This window comes from Littorina saxatilis, linkage group LG5, assembly GCF_037325665.1.
Source record: "Littorina saxatilis isolate snail1 linkage group LG5, US_GU_Lsax_2.0, whole genome shotgun sequence".
NCBI classification, from domain to species: Eukaryota; Metazoa; Mollusca; class Gastropoda; order Littorinimorpha; family Littorinidae; genus Littorina; species Littorina saxatilis.
Window position 1 is genome coordinate 40,095,216 of NC_090249.1, and position 26,160 is coordinate 40,121,375.

Here is a 26,160-nt window from a genome sequence, read left to right on the forward strand (position 1 = left end):
TTTCCTTCCTAATGCTCTGGAGGAGAGGTGTAGGGCACACAGCATGGGCTGAATAAACACTGTCAGCCTTTGCACGCTCATCCCCTATCGTTCTAGTGGACAAGATCGGGGTCTTCTGCTGGTCTGGAGGTTTCTGTGGGAGGCTGGGTTTGGGTTGCATTGCTGTGATGCACTTCGAGAACTTGGTCATTATATTTAGTCAAGTTTTGACTAAATATTTTAACATCGAGGGGGAATCGAAACGAGGGTCGTGGTGTATGTGCGTGTGTGCGTGTGTGTGTCTGTGTGTGTGTCTGTGTGTGTGTGTGTGTAGAGCGATTCAGACTAAACTACTGGACCGATCTTTATGAAATTTGACATGAGAGTTCCTGGGTATGAAATCCCCGAACGTTTTTTTCATTTTTTTGATAAATGTCTTTGATGACGTCATATCCGGCTTTTCGTGAAAGTTGAGGCGGCACTGTCACGCCCTCATTTTTCAACCAAATTGGTTGAAATTTTGGTCAAGTACTCTTCGACGAAGCCCGGGGTTCGGTATTGCATTTCAGCTTGGTGGCTTAAAAATTAATTAATGACTTTGGTCATTAAAAATCGGAAAATTGTAAAAAAAAATAAAAATTTATAAAACGATCCAAATTTACGTTTACCGTATTCTCCACCATTTGCTGATTCCAAAAACATATAAATATGTTATATTCGGATTAAAAACAAGCTCTGAAAATTAAATATATAAAAATTATTATCAAAATTTTTTTTTCGAAATCAATTTAAAAACACTTTCATCTTATTCCTTGTCGGTTCCTGATTCCAAAAATATATAGATATGATATGTTTGGATTAAAAACACGCTCAGAAAGTTAAAACGAAGAGAGGTACAGAAAAGCGTGCTATCCTTCTCAGCGCAACGAATACCCCGCTCTTCTTGTCAATTCCACGGGCACTGCCTTTGCCACGGGCGGTGGAGTGACGATGCTACGAGTATACGGTCTTGCTGCGTTGCGTTGCGTTCAGTTTCATTCTGTGAGTTCGACAGCTACTTGACTAAATATTGTATTTTCGCCTTACGCGACTTGTTTTTAAGTTTAGTGTCTCAAATTTGTCAATTGGAGGTTGGTTTACTTTGAGAAGTTTATCATATTCAAGCTTAGTGTCCCATATTCGTTAATGGCAGGCTGTTTTGGGGCTTCAATGTGTTGGGGCATATTTTATTCAGAAGTTTGTAATATTCGTTTTTGGTGTACAAAATAGGTGGAAGCTAATGCAAGTTACCAAACTTCGTAGTCACAAAAAAACATTTCCGCACTGTTGTTAATATTGATACTCAAGCAAACTCGTAGTGAAACGCGATAACTTTGATGAAGTTTGTATTGTCCACACTTGTCCTGTCAAACCAGGCTTTTACGTAAAATAAAAGCATCCTTTTACCTGGTATCAACGTGTGACTGAATTCTTTACAGATTAGGAATTTTTGCTCAATCAATTTAGCAGATTGGCACAGGTGCCAGTTAACAAATTAATTTGAAAGAAATCCCCCAACAGATGTGAGGTGATGTACACGCTCAACAACCCGTGAAAGAACGAATCTTTAAGTCTTCTGTTGAGTCGTAAACATTGATAATGTTTTAGCTGGCAAAGCATGCCAACTTTCAAAGCGTACAAAGTTGTCATTATGCCACACGAAACCGCCCTCCGCCCGCCCGTCCGTTTACACACCAAAGCATACACGTCTCGAGTATCAACAGACCCGTCCACGATTATGAATGCTAAAAGCTCTCTCTAGAAAGCGAAGACGCCACAGACGACAGAACATATCCGGTACGAGACAGGTGATTCGCCGCTTACCCACGGAGCCCGTGTGTGTTCAGCACTTCACAGGAGACTTCAGTAATTGAAAACAAGAAACGAACAAAGCTTTTCCCGTCGTGCACCGCACGCAAACATGGCTGCGGGTTCCGGCAGTTGAAATATAGAAGGTCAAACAACACGGTTTTCGTTACTCGGTGAGGGTGTTGATACAAGCCGGGGTATTAGTATGGGGGTAAACTCTTTATGAATATATTGTATGATATCGTGTGTTTATTATTCTTGAGGGTAAGTTGATACAGCTGAGGAACAATAAAAACAACACATGTTGTTTGTATTTATACAAAATTGGAGAGAGATTTACATGAATGAAGTGATAATATGAAACCTGATGACAGAAAGATGAGACTACCTACAAAGTTGAGATAGATGTGGCCAAAGTAATTTGTTTACGCTGACACGAAAGTATAATGACGTTACCCGCCCCTGAACCTCATACATTAATGCAGGAACAATATAGTTTCTGAATCCGGTTTCAGTTACTCCTTGTCGAGTTTAAAACAGATTATGCAAGATTGTTCTCGGCTCCAGAAATCAATCCTATCATGAGAACTTTCTTTTAAACTTTGTTTATATCCAAAACCACACTGACGCACGTAAGGAAACTGTAGAATCAGAAAAAGTGTAGAATCAGAAAATTGAGAACTGTGAATGAACTAGATATTAACATGGATCCGAAAAGCAATAATCATCATCCTGAACTCAGGTCAAAATGAGTTCGGCTCATTCTCTCCCTGACAGGATGCCTTGAGTTTTCTTGTCTGGCATGCAAGGAAACCGATTTTTTTAAAAAACATATTTAGAGCTTTTTGTAATGTATTATTGATATAAGCAGATTCGCGATCGTCGATAATGATTTTTCATGGTGTTTTGTAATTTTTAAATTACAAAGGAATTGATATGTAAGACAGTTTCAAGCAAGCTATTTTTCGCGGCTGTATTTACTGTGCAAACAACTCTAAGGCAAAAGTGTCACGTGATAATCAACCGTTTGGTTTCGGCGCTAACTGGAGCAGACGATTTTTTCTGTAACCAGTTGACAGTGATGAAACCATATATTACGGTCTCCTTCCGGCAGCAGTCCCAAAATTTCGACTTGTTTTGACCTTAGAACGATGTCTTTATCATAACTGTGAAGAACAGAACGGAGATCACTGTCGAAGTCGGCCAATCTGCAATCATTTTCGTCTCGCGAACACTGATCTCAAATTTAGATAAAAACCATATGGGAGATAACTCTGTATTTTTGTTTTGATAGATTCGCGTAGGACTGTAGCGTCCGGTCAGGGAGAGAATGAGCCGAACTCATTTTGACCTGAGTTCAGGATGCGATAATCATGTGTTCTTTGGAAAGGAAGCTGTCTTCCAGCACGCACGCACGCACGCACGCACACACACACACACATACACACACACACACACACACACACACACACACACACACACACACACACACACACACACACACACACACATTACTTACTTTCTTTATATTGAAGTAGGTTATCGTGTCGTGGAGAAAACACCAAACATACGAAGCACTCTTTGGGTCTGAAACAAAAGAAGATGTCAACGTTATAATGATTTTACCAAAGGTATGAATGGCACATTTTGAAACAGATAGACAGACAGACAGACAGTTTGTTTGTTCGTTCATGGGCTGAAACTCACACGGCTTTTTCGTGTATGACCGTTTTTAACCCCGCCATTTAGGCAGCCATGCGCCGCTTTCGGAGGAAGCATGCTGGGTATTTTCGTGTTTCTATAACCCACCGAACTCTGACATGGATTACAGGATCTTTTTCGTGCGCACTTGGTCTTGTGCTTGCGTGTACACACGGGGGTGTTGGGACACCGAGGAGAGTCTGCACACAAAGTTGACTCTGAGAAATAAATCTCTCGCCGAACGTGGGGACGAACTCACGCTGACAGCGGCCAACTGGATACAAATCCAGCGCGCTACCGACTGAGCTACATCCCCGCCCTAGCCAGACAGTTAGACAGGAAGAGATACTAGAAGTTAATTGAACAGAGAGAAGACAGAAAATACGGGGGGGGGGGGAGAGAGAGAGAGAGAGAGAGAGAGAGAGAGAGAGAGAGAGAGAGAGAGAGAGAGAGAGAGAGAGAGAGAGAGAGAGAGAGAGAGAGAAATGCAGACATACATACACGAACAGCGAAAGAGAAAGCTAAAGAGAAAGCTAGACAGACGAACACAGAACTGATAAGCTCACAAGGACATGAGAGAAAGAGGCAGAGTCAAAGAGAGAAAGAGAGATACAGACAGAGACAGAGACGCAGTTGCTACGCAGAAAGATGTGCAACATGAGTTTGTAGCATGTGCAAAGGCATTGCGTAAAACAAACCACAGTTGGGGGGCAAATACCCATCAGGTACTGGTTTGGAAGACAATGTACCTTTTCCTGTTGTGCAATCCTGACAAGCAATTTCTGAGAGTCTTGGTGTAGCAGAGATTCGTGTTTGAAGCTGACAACACCCCCACCCAAATACCCCAAAATAAACCGCACGACGCCCTCTCTCTCCCAATTGGCTCATCCGCCTGTTCCTCACGTACGTGTACTTTACATTTTATTCTCCGTTATATAACTTAAGGGGATACAATTGATCTGACTGTTTAGGAGGAGTTTCTGGCGAATTTGACAATCTTAAGAATCTGCATGGGGAATCCACTGTACCTTAATCTAGACACACACGACATGGTTTACTCGAAACCGCCCACAAGTATGATAATTTTTAAATCAAAGTGAGCGAATGCGCTTCACAGCGCTGCCTCTCTCGGGTTGGAGACAAAAAGTATCCCGGCCAGAAGCCTTACTCAGTAGACGTTACACCACAGGAGTGGTCTTTACTGTACTACTTTACGGCATTGAATGAAGCGTTTTATACACTTCCTTTAGCACATTTTAGGCAGTCCTCCTGTGCGGTAGCTTTATTTGTAACGCAGAGTCGCATGTATGGTATAAGTTTGGAAGTGATCTGATAGCCTTTTTCCCAAGGTAGTATCCCCTTAAACGAACACTTGCTCAGAAAGATAACACAGAGACAACTAGCTTATTCTCCGCCCCCATCCCTCCCGATGGTACAAATCGCACTCTTAACCGGTAATTTCCGCCATTTCATTTAACCGGTTGAAATCTGAAGATGCTGAACATTAAATCAACAAACCTAGCTGGTTAGAAATTGCATTCGTTTTCCATTTTAATGTATTTCATCTTTGTCTGAATAATATTTCATTAATTTATTGTAATCCACTATTTTTGATGAACCTAAGACGAGCAACAACGTGCAACATAAATAAATGAATAAATAAAATAAAGAAGCGACCAAGTGTCTGCGCTCATGAACAAAATAATCAAGTATTCATACGCAGCGCTGTAATACCAGCGTGCTACCATCTCGCACCTTTCTCCGACAGTGATGTCAATAAATACTGATAACAACATCATCGCCCGTTAAACGAGCCGTTTGCAAAAGGCAAAAGATCGCTCACAGCGGCTGTTTTATAGACACTCTTGGCGTTTGCTTTTCACCACGAGCTGACAAGCAGAAAAAGCCAACCCCTGCTGACAAAGAAGACGCCTTTTTTCTTTCCCAGTGGGGTTTGATTGTGTCGATTAAAATTTGGCAGGGATTTAATGGACCAGCAAATTAGATGGACCAGCAGCAAAAAAGATGGACCAGCAGCAAAAAAGATGGGTTTCAACAGCAAATTAGCTGCGATAAATATTTTTGGCAGCAAAAAAAATATTTAGCAGCAAATTGGATATTTTAGCAGCAAAAAAAATGGTTAACCAGCAGATTTGCTGTTTGAACAGCTGAGATGATATTTAAACTGCAAATTAGATACTTTACCAGCAAGAAAATACAACTGACAGCAGAATTGATGGTCACAGCAGCAGAATAGATGATCACAGCAGCAGATTACATGAATTCAACAAACGTGACTACATATGAACTGTAATCAGAGTTGTATCTGGGTCTTATTCACCTGAGCTTTGTTCGCCTTCTAGCAATTGTGGGTTGACATGTACTTTACGACCTAGCAAAACCAGCTCTCATACGTCAGTAGGTCTGGTGTACTTGCTGCTAGCGCTCTGCCATGGGCATTCTTTGCATCCGACTGTCTGGTGTACTTGCTGCTAGCGCTCTGCCATGGGCATTCTTTGCATCCGACTGTCTGGTGTACTTGCTGCTAGCGCTCTGCATGGGCATTCTCTGCATCCGACTGTCTGGTGTACTTGCTAGGGCGCTCTGCATGGGCATCCTCTCACATTCCTTTTTTTGGTGATGGTGCAAGATGGTGTGTGTGTGTTGATTTTTTTTCAAATAGAGTGAATGCGATTTCATGTTTTTGTCCATTTTCTGTATGAACTTTTTCTTCAATTGTTATTACGATTTTGCTGATTTGTGTCCGTTTTGCTGTTTTTTCATCCTTTTTGCTGTTCTCATTTTGCTGGATTTTTCATCTTTTTTTTCTGTTAAAGAAATCTGCTTGGCTGTTCAATTCATCTATTCTGCTGTTGAATTCATCCAATTTGCTGCTTCACATTCGCTGCTCACTCCTTCCTATTTGCTGCTGAAACCATCTATTTTGCTGGTAAACAAATTTTATGCGTTAAAATTTGGATAAAGCCGCCATTTGTCAGGCGTGATGAATTATGGATCCTGATTGTGTCGGAGCGGGAGATTTATTCCCCTTTAGTTCGGGTCGTGTCAGCCGAGACAGACGCAATATGGACTCCTTGTTTTCTCTCTGTTTTTCAGAGAGAGAGAGAGAGAGAGAGAGAGAGAGAGAGAGAGAGAGAGAGAGAGAGAGAGAGAGAGAGAGAGAGAGAGAGAGAGAGAGAGAGAGAGAGAGAGATAGGCAATTATAGCTTTGTGCGTGTGTATGTATGTTTAACTGCCATGCCGCGAACGGAATATAAGAGGAATATGATTCTTACAGCAAAATCTACCAATTTGAAAATTACGAAATGATTCAGAACTGTGAATTTGGAAAGGAAAAGAAAAAGTTGTTGTGGTGGAGATGGTGGTGACGGTGATGATGATGATGATGATGATGATGATGATGATGATGATGATGATGATGATGATGATGATGATGATGATGATGATGATGATGGCGACACGGACAACAATAATAATAATGATGAGGATGAGAATGGTAATTTATATATCAGGGAACAGTTTTTACTGGACACACAAAATGAAAGTCAATTCCAAAGTTGACATTTCTTGTTTCCCCTTTTTTCAAAGAAAGAAAAAATCGAACGAAAGAAAGAAAGTAAGAAAAACAGAAAGAATAACAAAAAAACACTCAGAAAAGAAACGACTACTTCCATATGCTGTTTAAACGTTCACTTTTCTTTTTATTTCATCAGAGTCAGATACAATTTCCTTTGTCAATTTTCACTGTCTGCCTCTCTCTGTCTCTGTCACTCTTCCTGGAATGGCTGCACATTCATTCCTGCGTATAATGCATTTTCTGAATTATTTTTTAATATTCCCCTCTCTCTTTTGTTGTTGTCGTTGTTTGTCACACGGGCTGAAGGCCTAGCTCAACAACATTTTCGTTCGTTCGTTTGTATTAACCCCCCCCCCCCTCCCTTTCTTTCTCTCTCTCTCTCTCTCTCTCTCTCTCTCTCTCTCTCTCTCTCTCTCTCTCTCTCTCACCAATTTTACATAAATAAAAAGCAAATAAGCCTACAAAACCGCTCCACTCCAACTATATTTCGCGTACACTATGGCAACAACCCCAACAAAATCTTTACTTCCATCCCCATTTTGAAATATCGCAACAACAGACTTCCAGATCTATAACACGATCATATGCGTTCTCTGTTTGCATGTCTGTCCAGTGTCCTGTACCCCCATAAAGCATATCAACTCTACCTGTCCCAAGATAGGCCAATTGGTTCTAAGAGGACGTTAAAACTAATTATCATCATCTCTCACCAAGACCCCCAAGAAGTGCCCCACCACTTTTTTTGATCGTCCTTCTTTGTGCAGGGCTTTCTTCCTCTTTTATGCCCGCTCGTTCTTTCTCGTGCAATCTCGCTCCTGTGTTTCGTGTGCAACTTCGTTACCGCTTTTCAAATCAGCAAGCTGCGTCCATGCACTTTTGCGCTGTCCTTTCAAAAGGAGGAACCCAATGAATTTTGCATTTTCTTCCGCGGCAATTCTCCTTTCGTCTCGCGAGAGTCTTCTCTCCCTCCCTTTCCCCACCCCACCCCCTCTCCGTCCGTCCGTCCGTCCGTCCGTCCGTCCGTCCGTCCGTCCGTCTCTCTCTCTCTGTCTCTCTGTCTCTCTCTCTCACTCTCTCTCTCTCCTCCCTCTCTCTCTCTCTAGCTCTCTCTCTCTCTCTCTAGCTCTCTCTCTCTCTCACTCTCTCTCTCTCTCTAGCTCTCTCTCTCTCTCTCTCTAGCTCTCTCTCTCTCTCTCTCTCTCTCTCTCTCTCTCTCTCTAGCTCTCTCTCTCTCTCTCTCTCTCTCTCTCTCTCTCTCTCTCTCTCTCTCTCTCTCTCTCTCTCTCTCTCTCTCTCTACCATTATTCTCTGTACATGTTAAAAGGACAGGTTGGAAGATTAGGCTTAGCCTAAAACCTTTATCCCTATGCAATACAGTTCTGAGTTCCGAGTTCTCTCTCTGTCTCGCTCTTGTTTATTACACATTCTTTCTTGCACTGTATTGCTCTTAATTGTGCCCAATGTTGTAACGTTGCTGATTCCTAATAAAACAAAATTGCAGCTATAAACCAAAATCCAAAGATCAACTCGGTAAAGTTTGAACTTTCTGTTAATCGCAGATGTATCGATATCTAAATGTGATCACTTTTTTTGCATCAGTGCAAGCTTGTTCTTTCGCGTGCATAGGTGCTGACGAACTGACGTGTTCAATGCAAATTGTGATGCCCTTTAAAATGAACTTAAAATCCACTAATCCAAGTGCTGTCAAAAACGAATAGTCCATCAAACTTTGCATTTCTACTTTTGCTCTGCAGTACAGTGAAACCCCCCTTTTAAGACCTCCATAAATCTGACAGAATCAGGTTTAAAGAGGAAGGGAGTTTTAAAATGTGGGTAGATTTACATAGGTTAGGCCCCCTCAAAAAAACAAATAGTCTGTTTACGGTATCCCGACCGACCCTATTTTTTCGCGCGACCTTAGACTTTTTTGTTTGCATTTGGGAGAAAAAAATTAAATAAATAAATAAAAGTCTTTGCTTTTTGGCAAAATAACTGAAAAATATGTTTTTTTGGAGAGAAAAAAATCCCGACCTACCGACCCTATTTTTTTTGCCTATGTTACCGTAAACAGACTATTTTTTGTTTGTTTGCCTTATGAATAGAAAGTCTAAGAAAACAGGGTCTTAAAAGGGAGGAAGTCTGATATTGGGAAGTCTTAAAAAGGGGGTCCCACTGTATTTCCCTTTCTACGCGTGCAAACCGTTCCTTCTCGTCTCGTGCGGTACCGCTCTCGTGTTCCATTGTTCAGCAGTGTGAGTCGTCGCGGTGCACTCTGGCCGATGGGGACGAGAATTGAATTAAATGGAAATTTATGTTGCCGCTAATGGAGCAGTGAGAATACGATTAGTGCACTAACATCTGTTCACACGTCGTGCGTCGCCCTCAAGACGTCTCGCAGACGTCCTGGAGACAGGGGGGAAATAATGACGTTGTCAGTGAGAGTTCTGTTTGTGTGGTGAGAGCGGGATCGACATGGTGGTTTTTTTTTTACATTTAGTCAAGTTATGACTAAATGTTTTAACGGGTTGTTTGTTTTATTGTGTACGGACAGAAGAACGTGTATAGTTCTTTAAAGATTTGGCTTTTTTTATATTTTTAATTACCTTACCAAGCGTTTTAGCAACCGTTCCTAACTCCTATCACTTTGTATATATATCTTCTCATTTGTTGTTGTTGTTGTTGTTGTTGTTGTTGTTGTTGTTGTTGTTGTTGTTGTTGTCGTTGTCGTTGCTGTTCTTCTTCTTTTATTTGTTGTTGCATCCACCCATGTATTTGTCCATCTTCCGGTCTGTTTATCTGTCAGTCCGTCGGTCAGTCCGTCCGTCCTTACCGCCGTATGTACGCCTGCCTGTCCTTGGGTCCGTATGTGTGTCACTCTGTCTCTTTTATAATGTGTCTTTGTCCGTGCCCATACCTCTCTCTCTCTCTGTCTCTCTCTGTCTCTCTCTCTCTCTCTCTCTCTCTCTCTCTCTCTCTCTCTCTCTCTCTCTCTCTCTCTCTCTCTCTCTCTCTCTCTTAGGATGCTGACTAAGACTCAGAAGGAAAACCAATTACAGAACAAAACCCAAAAACAAACGAGCAGACAAATAAAAGACACATTACAGCGCAGCAGTAAACTCCGCATTTCGTTAAAAATTAAGCACCGGTGTCATTTTACGCCGTCCGAGTAATTGCAGAAGTGGAGCATGAAAAATCGCTTTGAAAAGCATGAAATTTTAACGAACCTGCTCTGAGCCTTGGGTGTGAAGACAAAAGCCAGGGGGGTCACGCAGATAACCGTGCACGCGTCTGATGACAATAATAAAATCAGAATCCTAAACGAAGAAATGAAGAATTCGACACGCGGCAGAACAGAGCAGAAAGGGGAGTAGGGGTTGGGGGGTTAGGAGGGCGGATGGTCAAATTATTCGGGGAAATGTAGGGCAGGGCATTTGTATGATAGCACAGTAGTGCCAAAAGTTTTATTCACAGAGACAGAGATCATTATTATATCACCATCGCTGAAAATGATTGCAGTTACTGGTGAATTGCCAATACCTTGCATGGTTATCCATTTCTGGGCTGTTGGTGCTGGTATGCTACTAAAAAGATGACCTTAAAATGAGAAATCTAAAGATAACTGGGCCCATGGGATATGTTCAATTATTACTTATAATCAAAGGGACCATTCATACATTAGTGACAGCTTGTTGAAGGGTTCTGTATAATGATCAATGATAAAGTCCTACGAAGATCACGGCGACCTTAAACGTACTACCCCCCTTTATTGAATGACAGTAACGCCCAAAATAAAAACTGGAATTGTCTTCAGTGATGATTCCAAAGTTTGCAGTGATCTTTGTTATCAACAATGTTGGTGTTAATAGTATATGCCAATAAAAGAGAGTGCGCGCGTGTGTATGTGTGTGTGTGTGTGTGTGTGTGTGTGTGTGTGTTAGCCTTAGTGTGTGTGTGTGTGTGTGTGTGTGTCTGTGTGTGTGTGTGTCTGTGTGTGTGCCGGTGTGTGTGTGTGTGTGTGCCGGTGTGTGTCTGTGTCTGTGTGTCTGTGTCTGTGGCTGTGTGTGTCTATGTCAGTGTCTGTCTCTATGTGTGTCTGTGTGTCTCAAAACGACTGTCGAAGTTATCACTTTTGGTCCTAGTACGCCGTCATACGCGACTCTGGTGGAGAGAAGAGGGGATGGGAGGCTATAGGGGTCAGAAGGTCCTCAACTCGCTGCCAGCCAAAGTGCCCCGACGCAGCAGCTTCGGTGACAGACAAGCCGTCACACACACACGTGCACCACGGTTCCCCTCAGGGAGCAGGGTCCTCTCACACTTGACACATCGGGGACCTTTGTCCCTAGGCTTGCCGAGCCGCAGAGCTCGCCATTCAGTGGGTCTAGGCTGGCCGAGACTGCATGAGTCGTAGTACGAGTCTTTGAAAGAAAGAGGGTGGGGTCGGGTGGGGGTTGGGGGTAAGGGATGGGTGTAGTGCCTTGTGGGACCTTCCTGCATGCCTTTTGCAAGCCGCAAAATGACGCGGAAATATTAAATACTGGCCAGGGGTGTGAGAAAGGGGGGAACAGTGGGCAAAAAAGAGCGAAAAAGACAGGGGGCCTGGCGCCTGGTTTACAGACGTAATACGATTAACTCGGCTTTTTATTTCCCTTCAAAGCCCTCCCCACCCCACTCCCCCCTTTAATTATATATTTCTTTGTTTTTAAATTTGATGTCCACGTGTCGTAGGGTCGTTGTGGATCACGGCACTGCTCTGGAACCAGCAGGGCTGCTTCCTCTCTCACTCTCTTTTTCTCTCCCCCCCCCCCCCCCCCCTGCTGTGTGCTGCAACTGTCGTGGTCATGTTCTGGGTGAGTGGTTGAGCATGGTTTTCAGAGGATTTTGCACTGCCTATAGTATGCATCTTACCGTGTGCTGGTATACTTGCTTTTAAATTATACTCAATGTTTTATGAACACTTGACTGTTTACACCGATTTCTTTTTTGGACAATACGCGATTTGTGTGGCTTCATTTGGTCTTACCAACAAAACTGCAAGTGACATGTCTGTGTATTATTATGCTCTTCGATTTCGTTTTTAGTATTATTTTTCCTTCTGGCTAATTGTGAAACAATTACACGTACGTGGTGAGTTGTGCTCCCATGGGGTCGCCTTCACGCGGCGGGAGTGTTTCCACTAAGCTACCCCACCCCTTTACTTCTCTTCTTTTGTCTTATTTCTGCCTTACCAGTCCTTTTACCTATATTTCCTTCCAAGAAAACTCTCCCTACTATTCCCTGCAGATTTCCGATTCCTTTCTTGTTGTCTTATTTCTACCTGATTGGATCCATCACCTTTATTTCACTTACCAAAAGTCTTCTTTTCCACATCCTTATTTCTTTGCCCCCCGCATGTCGTAAGAGGCGACTAACGGATTCTGTTTCTCCTTTTACCCTTGTTAAGTGTTTCTTGTATAGAATATAGTCAATGTTTGTAAAGATTTTAGTCAAGCAGTATGTAAGAAATGTTAAGTCCTTTGTACTGGAAACTTGCATTCTCCCAGTAAGGTCATATATTGTACTACGTTGCAAGCCCCTGGAGCAATTGTTTGATTAGTGCTTTTGTGAACAAACAATTAACAAGTGGCTCTATCCCATCTCCCCCCTTTCCCCTATCCTATCTCCCCCTTTCCCCGTCGCGATATAACCTTGAATGGTTGAAAACGACGTTAAACACCAAATAAAGAAAGAAAGAAAGTGGTGAGTTGTGAGTGTCTTGCGTGGTGGAAGGGGTGATAACGTTGTGGCGGTTGCTATCGGTGGTTGTGATTGTGTTGTTGCCGCCGTTGTTTTCACGGAAGGGAAAAAAGTAGCCAACCGACTGTTTTCCAGACTTAATTCAACTAATTCGGCTATTAACATCCTTTCTCTGCTCCCTATCCCCCCGGGCTTCCCCCCTCCCCCGGTTGCAGGGCCACTAGGTGATGTCCACGTGTCCGAGGGTCGTTGAGGATCACGGAACTGCCCTGGAACCAGCAGGATGGCTTCCCCTTAACTCGCTCTTCATTCTCTTCCTTCTCCTCCCCTGCTGCGTGCTGCAACTGTCGTTTTCATGTTCTGGCTGAGTGGCGTTTCTGGGGATTTTGCACTGACTGGAACGCATGAACCTCACTGTGTGCTAGTGTGCACAGTACATGCAAAGCTCTTCCAGGCTATTGTACAACCAAAAAGCTCTATATCTTCCACGAACGCTGCTTACTTCTACGGGAAAGATTCTGTGAGACAGTGCACAGTTTTGTTTTCCTGCTCTTTGGTTTTTCTTTTGTTTATCTATTTTTTGTTGTCTTGTTATTTCGTGAAACACGTACTTGGAGCAGGTTGGTTGGATTTTTGGTGTTAACCTTAACTCATTTTTTAAAATTCTATTTGACCCTTTTCCACGTGTTTGTGGGACTGGCAATGATGTCAGTAGCATCGCTATTGTTGTTAGGGTTTTTGCATGAAGTTGGTGCTGTTCCTGCCAATGTCGTTGCAGAAAAACTGCTTTCTCCGCATTCAGTCAGCATTAAAGGTTTCCTTATGGAAACAACAAGACAAGAGGCGGGTAGACAGGCAGACAGACATACAGACAGACTGACGGGCAGTCTTTTTGGCCTCCACGTTGGCATGACGACAACGCATATGCATCGGGCATTAGAATGTGATGATTCAGATTGACAGAAAAAACAGACAGACTTTCGGAAAGACAGACAGACAGACAGACGCAGATATACAGACAGACACAGACACAGAACACATCCGCAATTTAGGAAAACTACGCCTCAGAGTACAAATCACTTCATTTCTTTCATTGCTGTCACGTGTTCGTCGGCCATAAACCCGTATGGATATGAAATCAGCATGCCGCCATTATTTATTAGAATTCAAAACAACACCACTGGCGTATAATATCCTTGTCTGGCATCGTTTACGAATTGCCTGTTTTTCGTTCCCAGTTGAGACAAGAAGCTGGCACTGCGGCGATTTAGGCTGACTTCTACGGAAACGGAGATCATTAATCGGTCTGCTGAATTCGCAAAATCTTCCCGTTGCACTTAACGACCTGGTAATCATCGGTGTCAGCAAAAGTTTAAGAGGCATGTTTTCTTGAACGTCGCTATAGTTTGCACCTAAAGTTTGGGAAACAGACAAATATATGTAATTTTCTAACTGTAAACACCACTATAAGCATTATGCTTGTTGTTGTTTACTCAATATGCGTTTTTTGTAAATAATGCACAAATGAATAAAACAGTTTAAACCAAACAGACAATTACAACTTGTTTTAATGATAGTCGCTATCGTTTGCACTTTAAAGTTTGGGACGCAGGCAACACAACTTTTTACAGAAATGAAAAGATTATACCTTGGATTGGAGGCAATGAAACGTTTTAGTAATAAACGTTTATTTATCTTTCTTCTTTCCGCAACCCGTTTAAAGCAATTTGGCCTGAAACTGGCATTGATTCGTGCTATATAGACTTTAAACACAAAATTAATATGATGGTAAATGAACCTTACACACTGATAAGTACTCGACAGCCAAGACAGTTTTTTTTTTTATTAACTTGAGTACTTTTAGTCAAATGACATAAAATAATAATATGTGGCCAAAAATGTAGCACAGTCGAATCTGCCCTGGCGATTACCTCTCGATCAGGACCACCTGCCCATAACGGGCCACCTGATACCATGCCCGTCGAGTTTTTTTTATTTTTTTTATATAATTCACATTTTCATATCGACCACCTGTCTACAAAGTACACTTTTGGTAGGTTAATTGGGTGATCGTTATAGCCAGGTTCTACTGTACTGTCTCGGAAGATATCACGCCGAGAGTAATCAACCTTCTACAACTAGCTGTCCTTGGAGTGAGAGCGGATTTGGACATCGTGTCATCCTTTCATTCCATGCTCTGACGTCATCAAATCAGTTATCGAAAAAAAGCGTATGTCCGGTAGTTTTCTGGTGAGTGTTTTACACACACACACACACACACACACACACACACACACACACACACACACACACACACACACTCGCCTCCGCAATAAATTCAGTCAAAAGCGACACATGTAAATCACCAGGAAGTGTGCGATGATGCTATTTGAACCCGTTTCCGTCACAAGCAAATTTAGGCTACATAATACACTCAGTTGCGTGGTGCGTAAACTCTACCTTAAATGTAGAGAATGGTTCTTGCGACTGCTACGAAGCGAATAAACTATGTCAACGCGTTAGCCCTTGAGGTGTTCACACTCGTATGCACAGTGCCCTAAATTCTACTTCAATTGTAGTCGCCAGTATACATATACTGCCCAAAATAAGTCAAGGACCAAAAGCCATTTTTCGATCCCAACGTTGATTGTGCAAAAATCACAAAAATCAGCGACAATGACCCTCTACGCTTTGTGGTCGTCTTGACAGCTTCCCTGCCTTTGCTGTGACAGCAAAAACCGGTACTCGGACTTTGCCTGTTTCTCTGTGCAGGCGAGCAAAGAATCCGCAATATTGCGAAAAACGCACGTGAAAGTAACCCTCCTGCAGAGCTCAGCACAGGTGATTTTGCCCCAATCAATCTTTTTCACGTGAACCATTGGTCCTCTGAGAGTGAACTGTCGTCACCAGAAATGCTTTATAAGCCCAGGCAAAATCACAGCAGGCCACCAAACAACCATGCCTCCAAGACGTCATCTGAACCTTGTCGACCGCGGACGAGCTCTAGCCTGGGTTCAAGAGGGTATCCGGCTCCGAGAGATTGCTGCAAGACTTGGCTGCTCCCATTCCGTCATCGTGAGGCTGCGGCAGCGCTTTCTGGCCACTGGAAGTGTGGAAACCAGATCCCGGTCTGGGCGCCCTCGAAGCACCACACAACGTCAAGACCGCTACATCACACGCCAGGCGTTGCAGACCAGGACGACCACTGCCAGCACCATCAGACGAAGACTTAGGGTGGCAACCAACACTGACATCAACGAGCAGACCGTCCGCAACCGCCTTCATGACCAGACGCTGCACGCAAGGCGTCAACTTGGCCGCATTTTACTGACGCCACGTCACATGATGGCAAGACTGGCCTGGTCCACCCGCCATTTGAGATGGAATCGACAGCAGTGGGCCCAGGTACTGTTTTCCGATGAATCTCGATTCAGTCTGGAGCATGATGAAGGCAGGACCAGGGTCTGGAGGCGTACAGGAGAACGCATGATCCCTGCATGCGTGAGGGAGAGAAGAGCCTACCGGGGAGGGTCAGTGATGGTGTGGGCTGGGATCAGCGAGCACCACAGGACCCCACTGTACCATGTACGGGGCAACTTGAATGCCCTTGTCTACAGGGACCAGATCCTCAGGCCCCAAGTCCTGCCCATGCTATGTCAGATTGGGCCCCATGCAGTGCTACAGGACGATAATGCTGCCCCCACATCGAGCACGGCTTGTGGACGCCTTCCTCCAGCTGGTACAGATCAACAGGATGGATTGGCCAGCCAACAGTCCCGACATGAACCCTATCGAGCATGCGTGGGACATGTTGGGCCGTCGTGTTCGCGAGAATCATGCTCCACCTGCAAACCTCCAACAGCTGCTCGTTCTTCAGCAAGAGTGGCAGGCCATCCCCCAGGCTAATCTGGCAAACATTGTCCACTCAATGAGGGATCGCTGCAACGAGTGCCGCCAGAATCGTGGGGGTTATACCCATTATTGAACTTTGGGAACCGGTGAAACTTTGGAATTGACAATCTGCAAAGACTTGCGACTTTTGATTTTGACCCCTCCCCCTTCACTTAAGAGACAATAACTCAATTGTTTATGAATGGAATTCAATGCACTTTGGCGTGATTGTTGTTGAATGATTTGACCACAACATATTAAAAGTTCCATGTTTTTGGTTGATCGGTTTTTGCGTAATTTGTGTTTGGATTTTTGGTCCTTGACTTATTTTGGGCAGTGTATATATGCTGACATTTCAAGAACAAAATAATTAGTTCAGTGCGCTAGTCTCAATGGTGCCCGTCGCTCGACACGGGAAGTGTCGCAGGTGCGAGTTCCAGACATAGCAATTATCGATCCCAAGCCGTCCTTGACATCCAAACGTTTTCTGCGTAAGCTATCGGCCACAATGCACGTATCACCCGAAGAAAAGTTATTCTCGACACAAAAGGGATACTTCAGCATACACTGCACTCTCTCTTTGCACTTGGTTTTCGTTTTTGCTGCGGGCGAAACAAAAACACAATAAAAATATTGTCTTTATTCTTGAAAGCACGCGAAATATCGGGTTACCCCTTTTTCTCTTTCTTCGGCGAAGAAAGACTCGGCCTGAGAGCGATGAAAACAACAACGATCGATGCAGTTTTGTTTGAAGACCAAATTTTCCCCGCAAAATCGCGCATTGATAAACCCGGTGCCAAAGACAAACTCTTTTGTTTGGCCGGTCCTGTTTTGGGGGTAGACCGTGGAATTTGAGCAAAAGTTATTGTGTTGTTTCTTACTGAAGTGTTCTCGAAAAACTGCAGCCCAGTAATTCTTAGTCCACGAACTCTGGGGTCGATTTTCTACCCTGACCAAAATCGATGTGAGAACAAACAAGTCGCGTAAGGCGAAATTACTACATTTAGTCAAGCTGTGGAACTCACAGAATCAAACTGAACGTAGTCCGCCGCTAGTGCAAAAGGCAGTGAAAGTGACGAGCCTGTTTGGCGCGGTAGCGGTTGCGCTGTGCCTCATAGCACGCTTTACTGTACCTCTCTTCGTTTTAACTTTCTGAGCGTGTTTTCAATCCAAACAGATCATATCTATATGTTTTTGGAATCAGGAACCGACAAGGAATAAGATGAAATTGTTTTTAAATCGATTTCGGACATTTTATTTTGATCATAATTTTTATATTTTTAATTTTCAGAGCTTGTTTTTAATCCAAATATAAGCCACCAAGCTGAAATGCAATACCGAAGTCCGGCCTTCGTCGAAGATTGCTTGGCCAAAATTTCAATCAATTTGATTGAAAAATGAGGGTGTGACAGTGCCGCCTCAACTTTTACAAAAAGCCGGATATGACGTCATCAAAGACATTTATCGAAAAAAAGAAAAAAAGGTCCGGGGATATCATTCCCAGGAACTCTCATGTCAAATTTCATAAAGATCGGTCCAGTAGTTTAGTCTGAATCGCTCTACACACACACACAGACAGACAGACACACACACACACACACATACACCACACCCTCGTCTCGATTCCCCCCTCTACGTTAAAACATTTAGTCAAAACTTGACTAAATGTAAAAAGCGTGCGAGAAAGGGGCGGAGATGTGCGGGTAGGGAATGAGGAGGGGGGAGGGTGGTGTGGGATGGTATGGAGATATGGAGGTAGAGAGGAAGGTGTGGAGGGGGGGGGGGCTGAGAATCTTTCTTTCTTTATTTGGTGTTTAACGTCGTTTTCAACCACGAAGGTTATATCGCGACGAGGGGCTGAGAATGGGAAGAAAGGGAGTCGGGGGTAGGGCAAAGAACGAATAGAACGCTGAAAACCCAAAGAATCAATATGTGAGTAAGCGTGATCGAACAGTTAAAGGAACATTGTCCCCCTGGAGAATTGCTATTTCTTTCTGGTTAACAGTATAGTAGTAGTAGGAGCGAGGGGGGGGGGGGGGTAGGAGGGAGGTGGAGTTGGGAGAAGGAGTCTGGGAAAGGAGGGCGAAGAACGGACAGAACCCTTGAAAATGAAATCAATACGGATGTAAATGCGATCGAACGATTAAAGATACTTTCCTTTCTATATAGGGTATCGTTCGCCTTGGACATACACCAACGGTCTAAATCTCGTTGCTTTTTGTGCAGAAGATTTGTTGTTTTTGCTCTTTTGCTGAATTTGTAAAATACACCTACGTCCATCTGCCAAATTAATACTTGATCGCAACCACGCCTCCTAACTTTGCAGCATTGTACCCAAATCCTTCTCTCTGGACTGGGGCCAGCCAGGTTGTATATTTGTGACCCTCCACCACGGAATGAGTCGCATGTCACCTTTGCATGATTTTCATATTTTTACATTTTCATAAAGAGTTTTTTATGCTCTATCCAGTGGTGAAAACCGTTTTAGAAAAGAGCAAAAACTGTTTGAGTTATAAGCCTGTGACTAAGATTATCCACACACTGTTACCAGACATTCCCCGGACTTTTTTTTAAGCCTAGCGCAGAACCGCGCAAGGTGACATGCGACTCATTTCGTGGTGGAGGGTCACATTTGCGCTATATGTCCTGGTAGATTGATGGTCTTTCTCCATATATAACAACCCGAAGAGACCTTTGGTGGTGCTCATGATCGTTTGCCCGGAAAGGAAGACGTCTTTGAAGGGATACTGTTCCCTTCAGGAAGTGCTTGTTTTAGCCACACTGGTACGTTCAGCGTTGCGGGATGAGTAAAATGACACCACCACTACCGCCAGTAGGAAAACAAACCAGAAAATACACCTACACCTACACTTGAAACCTTCACACTTTGAACTCATGCAATACAAATAACAAACCCTATTTTTCAAATCGATACAGAAACAACCCCTAATGAACAAACAAACAAATAAACCAAATGAACAAACCAATATTAGCATTTGCGGCCCTCTGACCTTGACAATAACCTTTTTGCGGTCTAATCATCATGGTGGACTTATTGTATTTCAAGGTTCTAGCGCGAGGCAGCATTTTTTTGACAGCGAACCTGCTGAACATTAAGTCACTTGAACTTGTGACCTTTAGACAAAGTCTTGAAAATTTTCTTGACCGCGACCACGATTCCTAATTTTCCAGCATTGTACCCACCCTTTCAAAGCCTGCAGAGCAAAGAAGGCGCAGAAATATTTTTTATTCAACAGCAGCAATATCACTTTTGTATATAATCTAAGATTCTGCCATGGATTTTCTTTTGTGCCGTCTTCTCTTCAAAGGATTCCATGGCACGCGAAAGCCTCCACACACGACCTCAGCTTCTAATGTAAAAGGAGAAAAACAACAAGAAACTCCGTTCGATCATCTCGGAGCTTATTCTTTTTTATGAAGGTGGCTGTACGCGTTTGGCTTAGGCGCCCGCGCGAAGAAGGATAGCTTTGTGTTCTCATGTGTTTTTGATATCCAACAAGAGAGGAAAAAGGTTCTTGGAAAGAACGGATCCGGCTTTGAAGTCGACGCGCACGCGCACGCGCACGAAGGTTGGCTCCGCCATTTAATGGTTCATGAACAGGGCACCTTGCCTGATGCACATTGGGGATGATTGCAAAGTCTTAACAAGATCGTATTAAGCAAAGGATATTGTTTCTCCCTTTTGGCGATGTGCGTGATGTTCACGCCTACATTGGAGTCAAATGTTTGCTAAAAAACGTAAATGAAGATCATCGTGATCTTGCATTTTAAAGGGATACTATTGATCTGACCGGGTGGGTTTTTTTGGGTTTTTTTAGGGGGGGGGGATTTCTGGCGATTTTTACGAATCTTAAGAATGTGGGGAATCCACGGTATCTTAATCTAGACGCATACGGAACGATTTGCTCGAAAACGCACCACAAGTATGGTAATTAATTAAATCAAAGTGAGTGAATGCGCTTCAGGGCGCTGCTTCTCTCCGGTGTTGGAAACAGAAAGTAGTCCAGAAGCGCCGCTTGTTGGCACCAAGGCCAGAGTCCTCTATGACGCCGCAAGTATCTTTACCCACGTACACAAACAAGGGAAGTTACTCAGTAGAACTAACCCAAAAAGAGTTCTCCTTCTTTGTCTAGTTTACGACTGTTAATCAAGCTTTTAAGACACCTGCTTTTACAAAGTGAAGCCAGTCTCCCTACCATGCAGCATTATTCGTAACGCAGAATCAAGTTATGGTATAACTTTGGATGCGATCTGACAGACAGACAGACAGACAGACAATAAAAAGAGACACAGACACACAGACATACATCAGACGGACAGACAGACAGACAGACAGACAGACAAACAGACAGACAGTCAGACAGACAGACAGACATATCATGTACTTAAGCAACAAGTCTGATTCTTACTTGTCAAACAAGACGTATTTGTTCCGATGACTGGCGAAACAGTGACCTTTATGTGAGACCGAGTGCTTATTGATGGTGATCTCCCCGAGACCGTTCTGGTACCATCTTCCGCGCCACTCCTTAGGAAAGACGCAATGGTGCGAACCTGAAACACACAGACAACGTACATGCCGGTAAGAATGCAAGCAGGCAAACGGACTGATCAGTATATGCAGGCGCAATCACACACACACAGACAGACCAACTCAAATACACTGAGGAAGACAGACACATACACTTAAAGACGCGAACGCACGAACGCACGCACGCACGCACGCACACACACACACGCACACAAACACACACACACACACACACACACACACACACACACACACACACATACTTGACAAATTAAAAAACAATGATTATGTTATTCAACCTCCGACACAATAATTATAGTATCGGCTAACAGTTTCCACCTATCGTAATTTCTCGTCATCGGTAGGACTTGCTGCCGAGACTACTACCCACTCCATTAATTTTGCTGCCTGACAACAAGATGAAGGAAATGACAAAGAAAATCATACACACATTTCACACACGCACCACTTAAAATAAAAAAGGGGGTGGGGGTGGGGGGTGGGGGGGGTGGTGACAGGGAGACCCCGAGTGTAGTATTTCATCCCTTTCATCTTGATCAATCACGTCCAAAAGGACGGCTTTTGAATACGAAGGCGCCGACCAGCCAACAACAGGTTGTGAATCAGTGCTGATCCCCCTGCTAGCAAAAATAAAAAATAAAAAGCATGCAACACGGGAGCCATATTGGAAGGGGGTTGCAAAAGCGGGTTGTAATGAATCCGTGAATTACACAGCTAGCAGCCTGGCTAATGCTGTCTCTTTCCCCCTAGCCACTGATGATGACTTTCGGGTGTAGTGACTCACTAGGGGGTTTAAATTTCCATCGCAATCATATTTATGAAAGTGAAGTGCTTGTTGCTAGCGGAGCAGTTGCTACTGATTGGGTTACGTAACCTGGGTATCGTATATGTCTGCTGTGTGTCTTTTTACATTTAGTCAAGTTTTGACTAAATGTTTTAACATAGAGGGGGAATCGAGACGAGGGTCGTGGTGTATGTGTGTGAGTGTGTCTGTCTGTCCTCTGTCTGTGCGTGTGTGTGTGTGTAGAGCGATTCAGACCAAACTACTGGACCGATCTTTATGAAATTTTACATGAGAGTTCCTGGGAATGATATCCCCGGAAGTTTTTTTTCTTTTTTCGATAAATGCCTTTGATGACGTCATATCCGGCTTTTTGTAAATCTTATTCTTCATCATTTTCTGATTCCAAAAACATATAAATATGTTATATTTGGATTAAAAACAAGCTCTGAAAATTAAAAATATAAAAATTATGATCAAAATTAAATGTTCGAAATCAATTTAAAAACACTTTCATCTTATTCCTTGTCGGTTCCTGGTTCCAAAAACATATAGATATGATATGTTTGGATTAAAAACACGCTCAGAAAGTTAAAACGGAGAGGTACAGAAAAGTGTGCTATCCTTCTCAGCGCAACTACTACCCCGCTCTTCTTGTCAATTTCACTGCCTTTGCCACGAGCTGTGAACTGACGATGCTACGAGTATACGGTCTTGCTGAAACATTGCATTGCGTTCAGTTTCATTCTGTGAGTTCGACAGCTTGACTAAATGTTGTATTTTCGCCTTACGTACGCGACTTGTTTTTCTGTTTTGTGTAGTTCGCTTCATCAACAAAAATTATGCATTACTATCATGTGTGCATGCTCTTTTCCTATTAGCGGTATCATCTTTGTTTGTTTTCCCAGACATACTAACGTTTAGTATTGTGTGTCGCTGTCCTGTCGTCTTTTTGTGTGTGTATGGTGCTCGCTCCATTAAAAAGAGCAATTAATGCACGTGCATGCTGTTTCCAAAGGGCGGTGTCATCTGCTCTGACGTAATAAATCAGTTCTTTGTTTGCAAAGTTTTGTTCAGAGCCATGGACTGTTGCTCGTCTGCTGTGCTTTTTTCTAATTTTTGTCCTTTTTGATTTTGACTTTTAGGTGTGTGCTATTTTACTCCGTTAAAAAGTGCATTAATATGTATTCGTGTTGCCTTTCCTAATGGAAGAGTCATCTGTAAAAAAAAAAACAAAAAAAAAAGGTAATGGACTTGTCTTTGATTGTCGCCTTGGACCCTCTTTAGAATTGTCTGTTGATTTTCTACCTTCCTTTTTCTGTTGATTTTCATTAATGTTTTTGTTTTGTGCCCAGTATGCTGCTGATTCCTTTAAAAAGTCCATCAATATAATTATGTGCATGCTGTTTCCCTGAGGGCGGTGACATCTGCACGTAATAATACTTTCATCAATTGTATGTTTGTTTGCCAAACCCGGTGTGTTACTCTTCTGCCTTCCTTCTCTCTTTTTCGTTTGTTTTGTTGATTTTGTTTTTGTTGTGCTGTTCGCTTAATAATCAAAAAGTGCATGGATATAATCATGTGAGTGTTGTGATCCTAAGGACGGTGTCGTATGTCATCAGAATGAAATGGGTCGACTGTCCTTTGTGTTTCGCCTGCGCCCTTGTTTTAGAATTGCCTGTTGCCGCTTTTTCAGGCTTCCTTTTTTTCTGTCCTTGCTTTTTTTGTGCTGTTGGTTCCATGCCATTTAAAAGTGACTCATTAAGCTTGCATGTTCTTTTGTTCATAGCGGTGTCATATGTATGATATCCCGGCATTGCCATTTCTTTGTTTTACTTGCAGGAGCCTTTTTTAGAACTATCTGTTGCTCGTTTGTAATTTACTGAGTTACTTCTCGTCCGTTCATTGGGCCCTTATCTCTGTCCTATGTATATATGTGTGTTTCTGTCTGTCTGTCTGTCTGTCTATCTGTCTACATGTATTCAACTATAGCTTTTTTTTCGGAATCCCATTATTTTCTACCTGTTAATCTGTCTGCCTGTTTGACTCCCCTCCGGCATCCTTGCCTGTCAATGTCTGTAGCACCATCAGTCACCTAAAAAAACAACTAAATATTTCCTTTTATTCTTTCTTTCTTTCTTTCCCTTTTTTTCTGTGTTTCTTTTTTTTCTTTCGTTTGTTCTTGCTCTTTCTTGTCTCCTTCTTTTCTACTCTCTTGCTTTCTTTCGTTCATTCTTCCTTGCCCCTTTTTACTCCTGTTACTTCCTTCCATTCTTCTCTTCGTCTACAAAAAAAATGTCAATCTCCCTACCCCCATCTCCTGCCTTTTAACCTTAATCCTCGTTCCAGTTTGTCATCCATTCCCTCTTCTCCTCCATTCTAATCTTATTCCACCACTCTCATCAGCCAACATCTTTCTCCCCCTCCCCTCCACCTCTTTTTTTTTTGCCATCCCCATTCCCGACACTACCACCTCAACCATCTCTCTCTCTCTCTCTCTCTCTCTCTCTCTCTCTCACTCTCCGTCTCTGTCTCTCTCGCTCTCTTTCTCTCCCTCCCCCTCTCTCTCTCTCTCTCTCTCTCTCTCTCTCCCTCTCTCTCCCTCTCTCTCCCTCTCTCTCTCTCCATCTCTCCGTCTCTGTCTTTCTCGCTCTCTCTCTCTCCCTTCCTCTCTCTCTCTCTCTCTCTCTCTCTCTCTCTGTCTCCATCTCTCCGTCTCTGTCTCTCTCGCTCTCTTTCTCTCCCTCCGTCTCTCTCTCTCTCTCTCTCTCTCTCTCTCCGTCTCTGTCTCTGTCTCTGTCTCTCTCTCTCGTCTCCCCTCCCCACCCACCACCCCCCCCCCACCCATCTCTCTCTATCTCATCCTCAACTTTTCTTCCCCTCAATTTCTTCTTCGCGTTAGTGCTGCTGCAAGGAACTGATGCAGGGGGAGATTTGTTTTGATCGTAAAAAGGGCATGCGACCATTACGCAGACAGAAGACAATTACTGCGTCTAGTATTACACTGCGCTGCGTGCATGCTTTGGCAAAGGAAGCGACGGAAGGAACAGGATAGAGGATATGAGGTGGGGAGGAGAGGTGGGGGTGGGGATGCTTAGGGTTGGGGTGGGACGGACAAAAAGACACTGAGACGGACGGACAAACAGATAAGGGGAAAAAAAGAAAGGGAGGAGGACAGAATGAGAGAGATAGAGAGAGATAGAGAGAGAGAGAGAGAGAGAGAGAGAGAGAGATAGGGGGGGGGGGGGGGGCGAAGGAAAAAGACAGTAAGAGACATACTGAAAGACAGCTAGCTGGGACAGACAGATAACCAGATAGACAGACAGCCTAAACAGCCAGCCAGACAGACAGACAGACAGACAGACAGAAAAACATACAGACAGACAGACAGACAGGACAGCCAGACAGCATGACAGACAGATATACGGGCTCACATCAAACAAAACAACTCGTTTATGACCTATATCTACGCATGGATAGCTAGAACATTAACAGGGTTTGGGAGCGGAGAACGAAAAAAAAAGGTTTGTGATAGAAATACTCGAAAATATCTTGTCAAATATCCTACAAAGCAGTTTTTCCTATACGCTTCATGAGACAACAATATCAGGAAAAAATACACGCGCACACAAAACTGACATTTCTGTTCGGACTACATCACTTTTTGTTGCCATTCAGGTTTTTATTATAGCAATATGTTTGATGTAATGCGCTGGCAAGTCTGCAAGTGTTATTTGCATTGAAAGAACCCTGAAAGCAGGACAAAATATCCAAAAGATACCCTCTTCCAATCCCCATTTTCTCACCCCAAGAGAGAGAACAGCCGCAGTTTGTTATTGTTACGACAAAACATAGAAGAACTGAAGCGCGTAGCTTGCAAAACGTACGCGCATATAAAGTGTTCTGCAGGCATTGAATCATGATGCACATAACACGTATAGAAAACCTGCGGTACATTCAGTGTACATACGACCGGCAACAGTTTCTATTGCAGGCTATTCCGGGATCCTAACAAAAAGAATGTCCAACATATTTTTTGATTTGCTGACACAAACC

General features: G+C 43.3%; 1 protein-coding gene across 1 annotated transcript in view; it reads right to left on the bottom strand.

Moving 5' to 3' along the window:
* Positions 1 to 26,160, bottom strand: part of LOC138967110 (uncharacterized) — a 239,891-nt gene that overhangs the window by 89,478 nt on the left and 124,253 nt on the right. Inside the window, exons 2-3 of the mRNA XM_070339590.1 lie at positions 21,181 to 21,325; positions 3,347 to 3,414 (exon numbers count right to left, since the gene is read on the bottom strand). Of these exons, the coding sequence (XP_070195691.1) occupies positions 3,347 to 3,414; positions 21,181 to 21,325 (213 nt within the window). The remainder of the gene's footprint in view (positions 1 to 3,346; positions 3,415 to 21,180; positions 21,326 to 26,160) is intronic.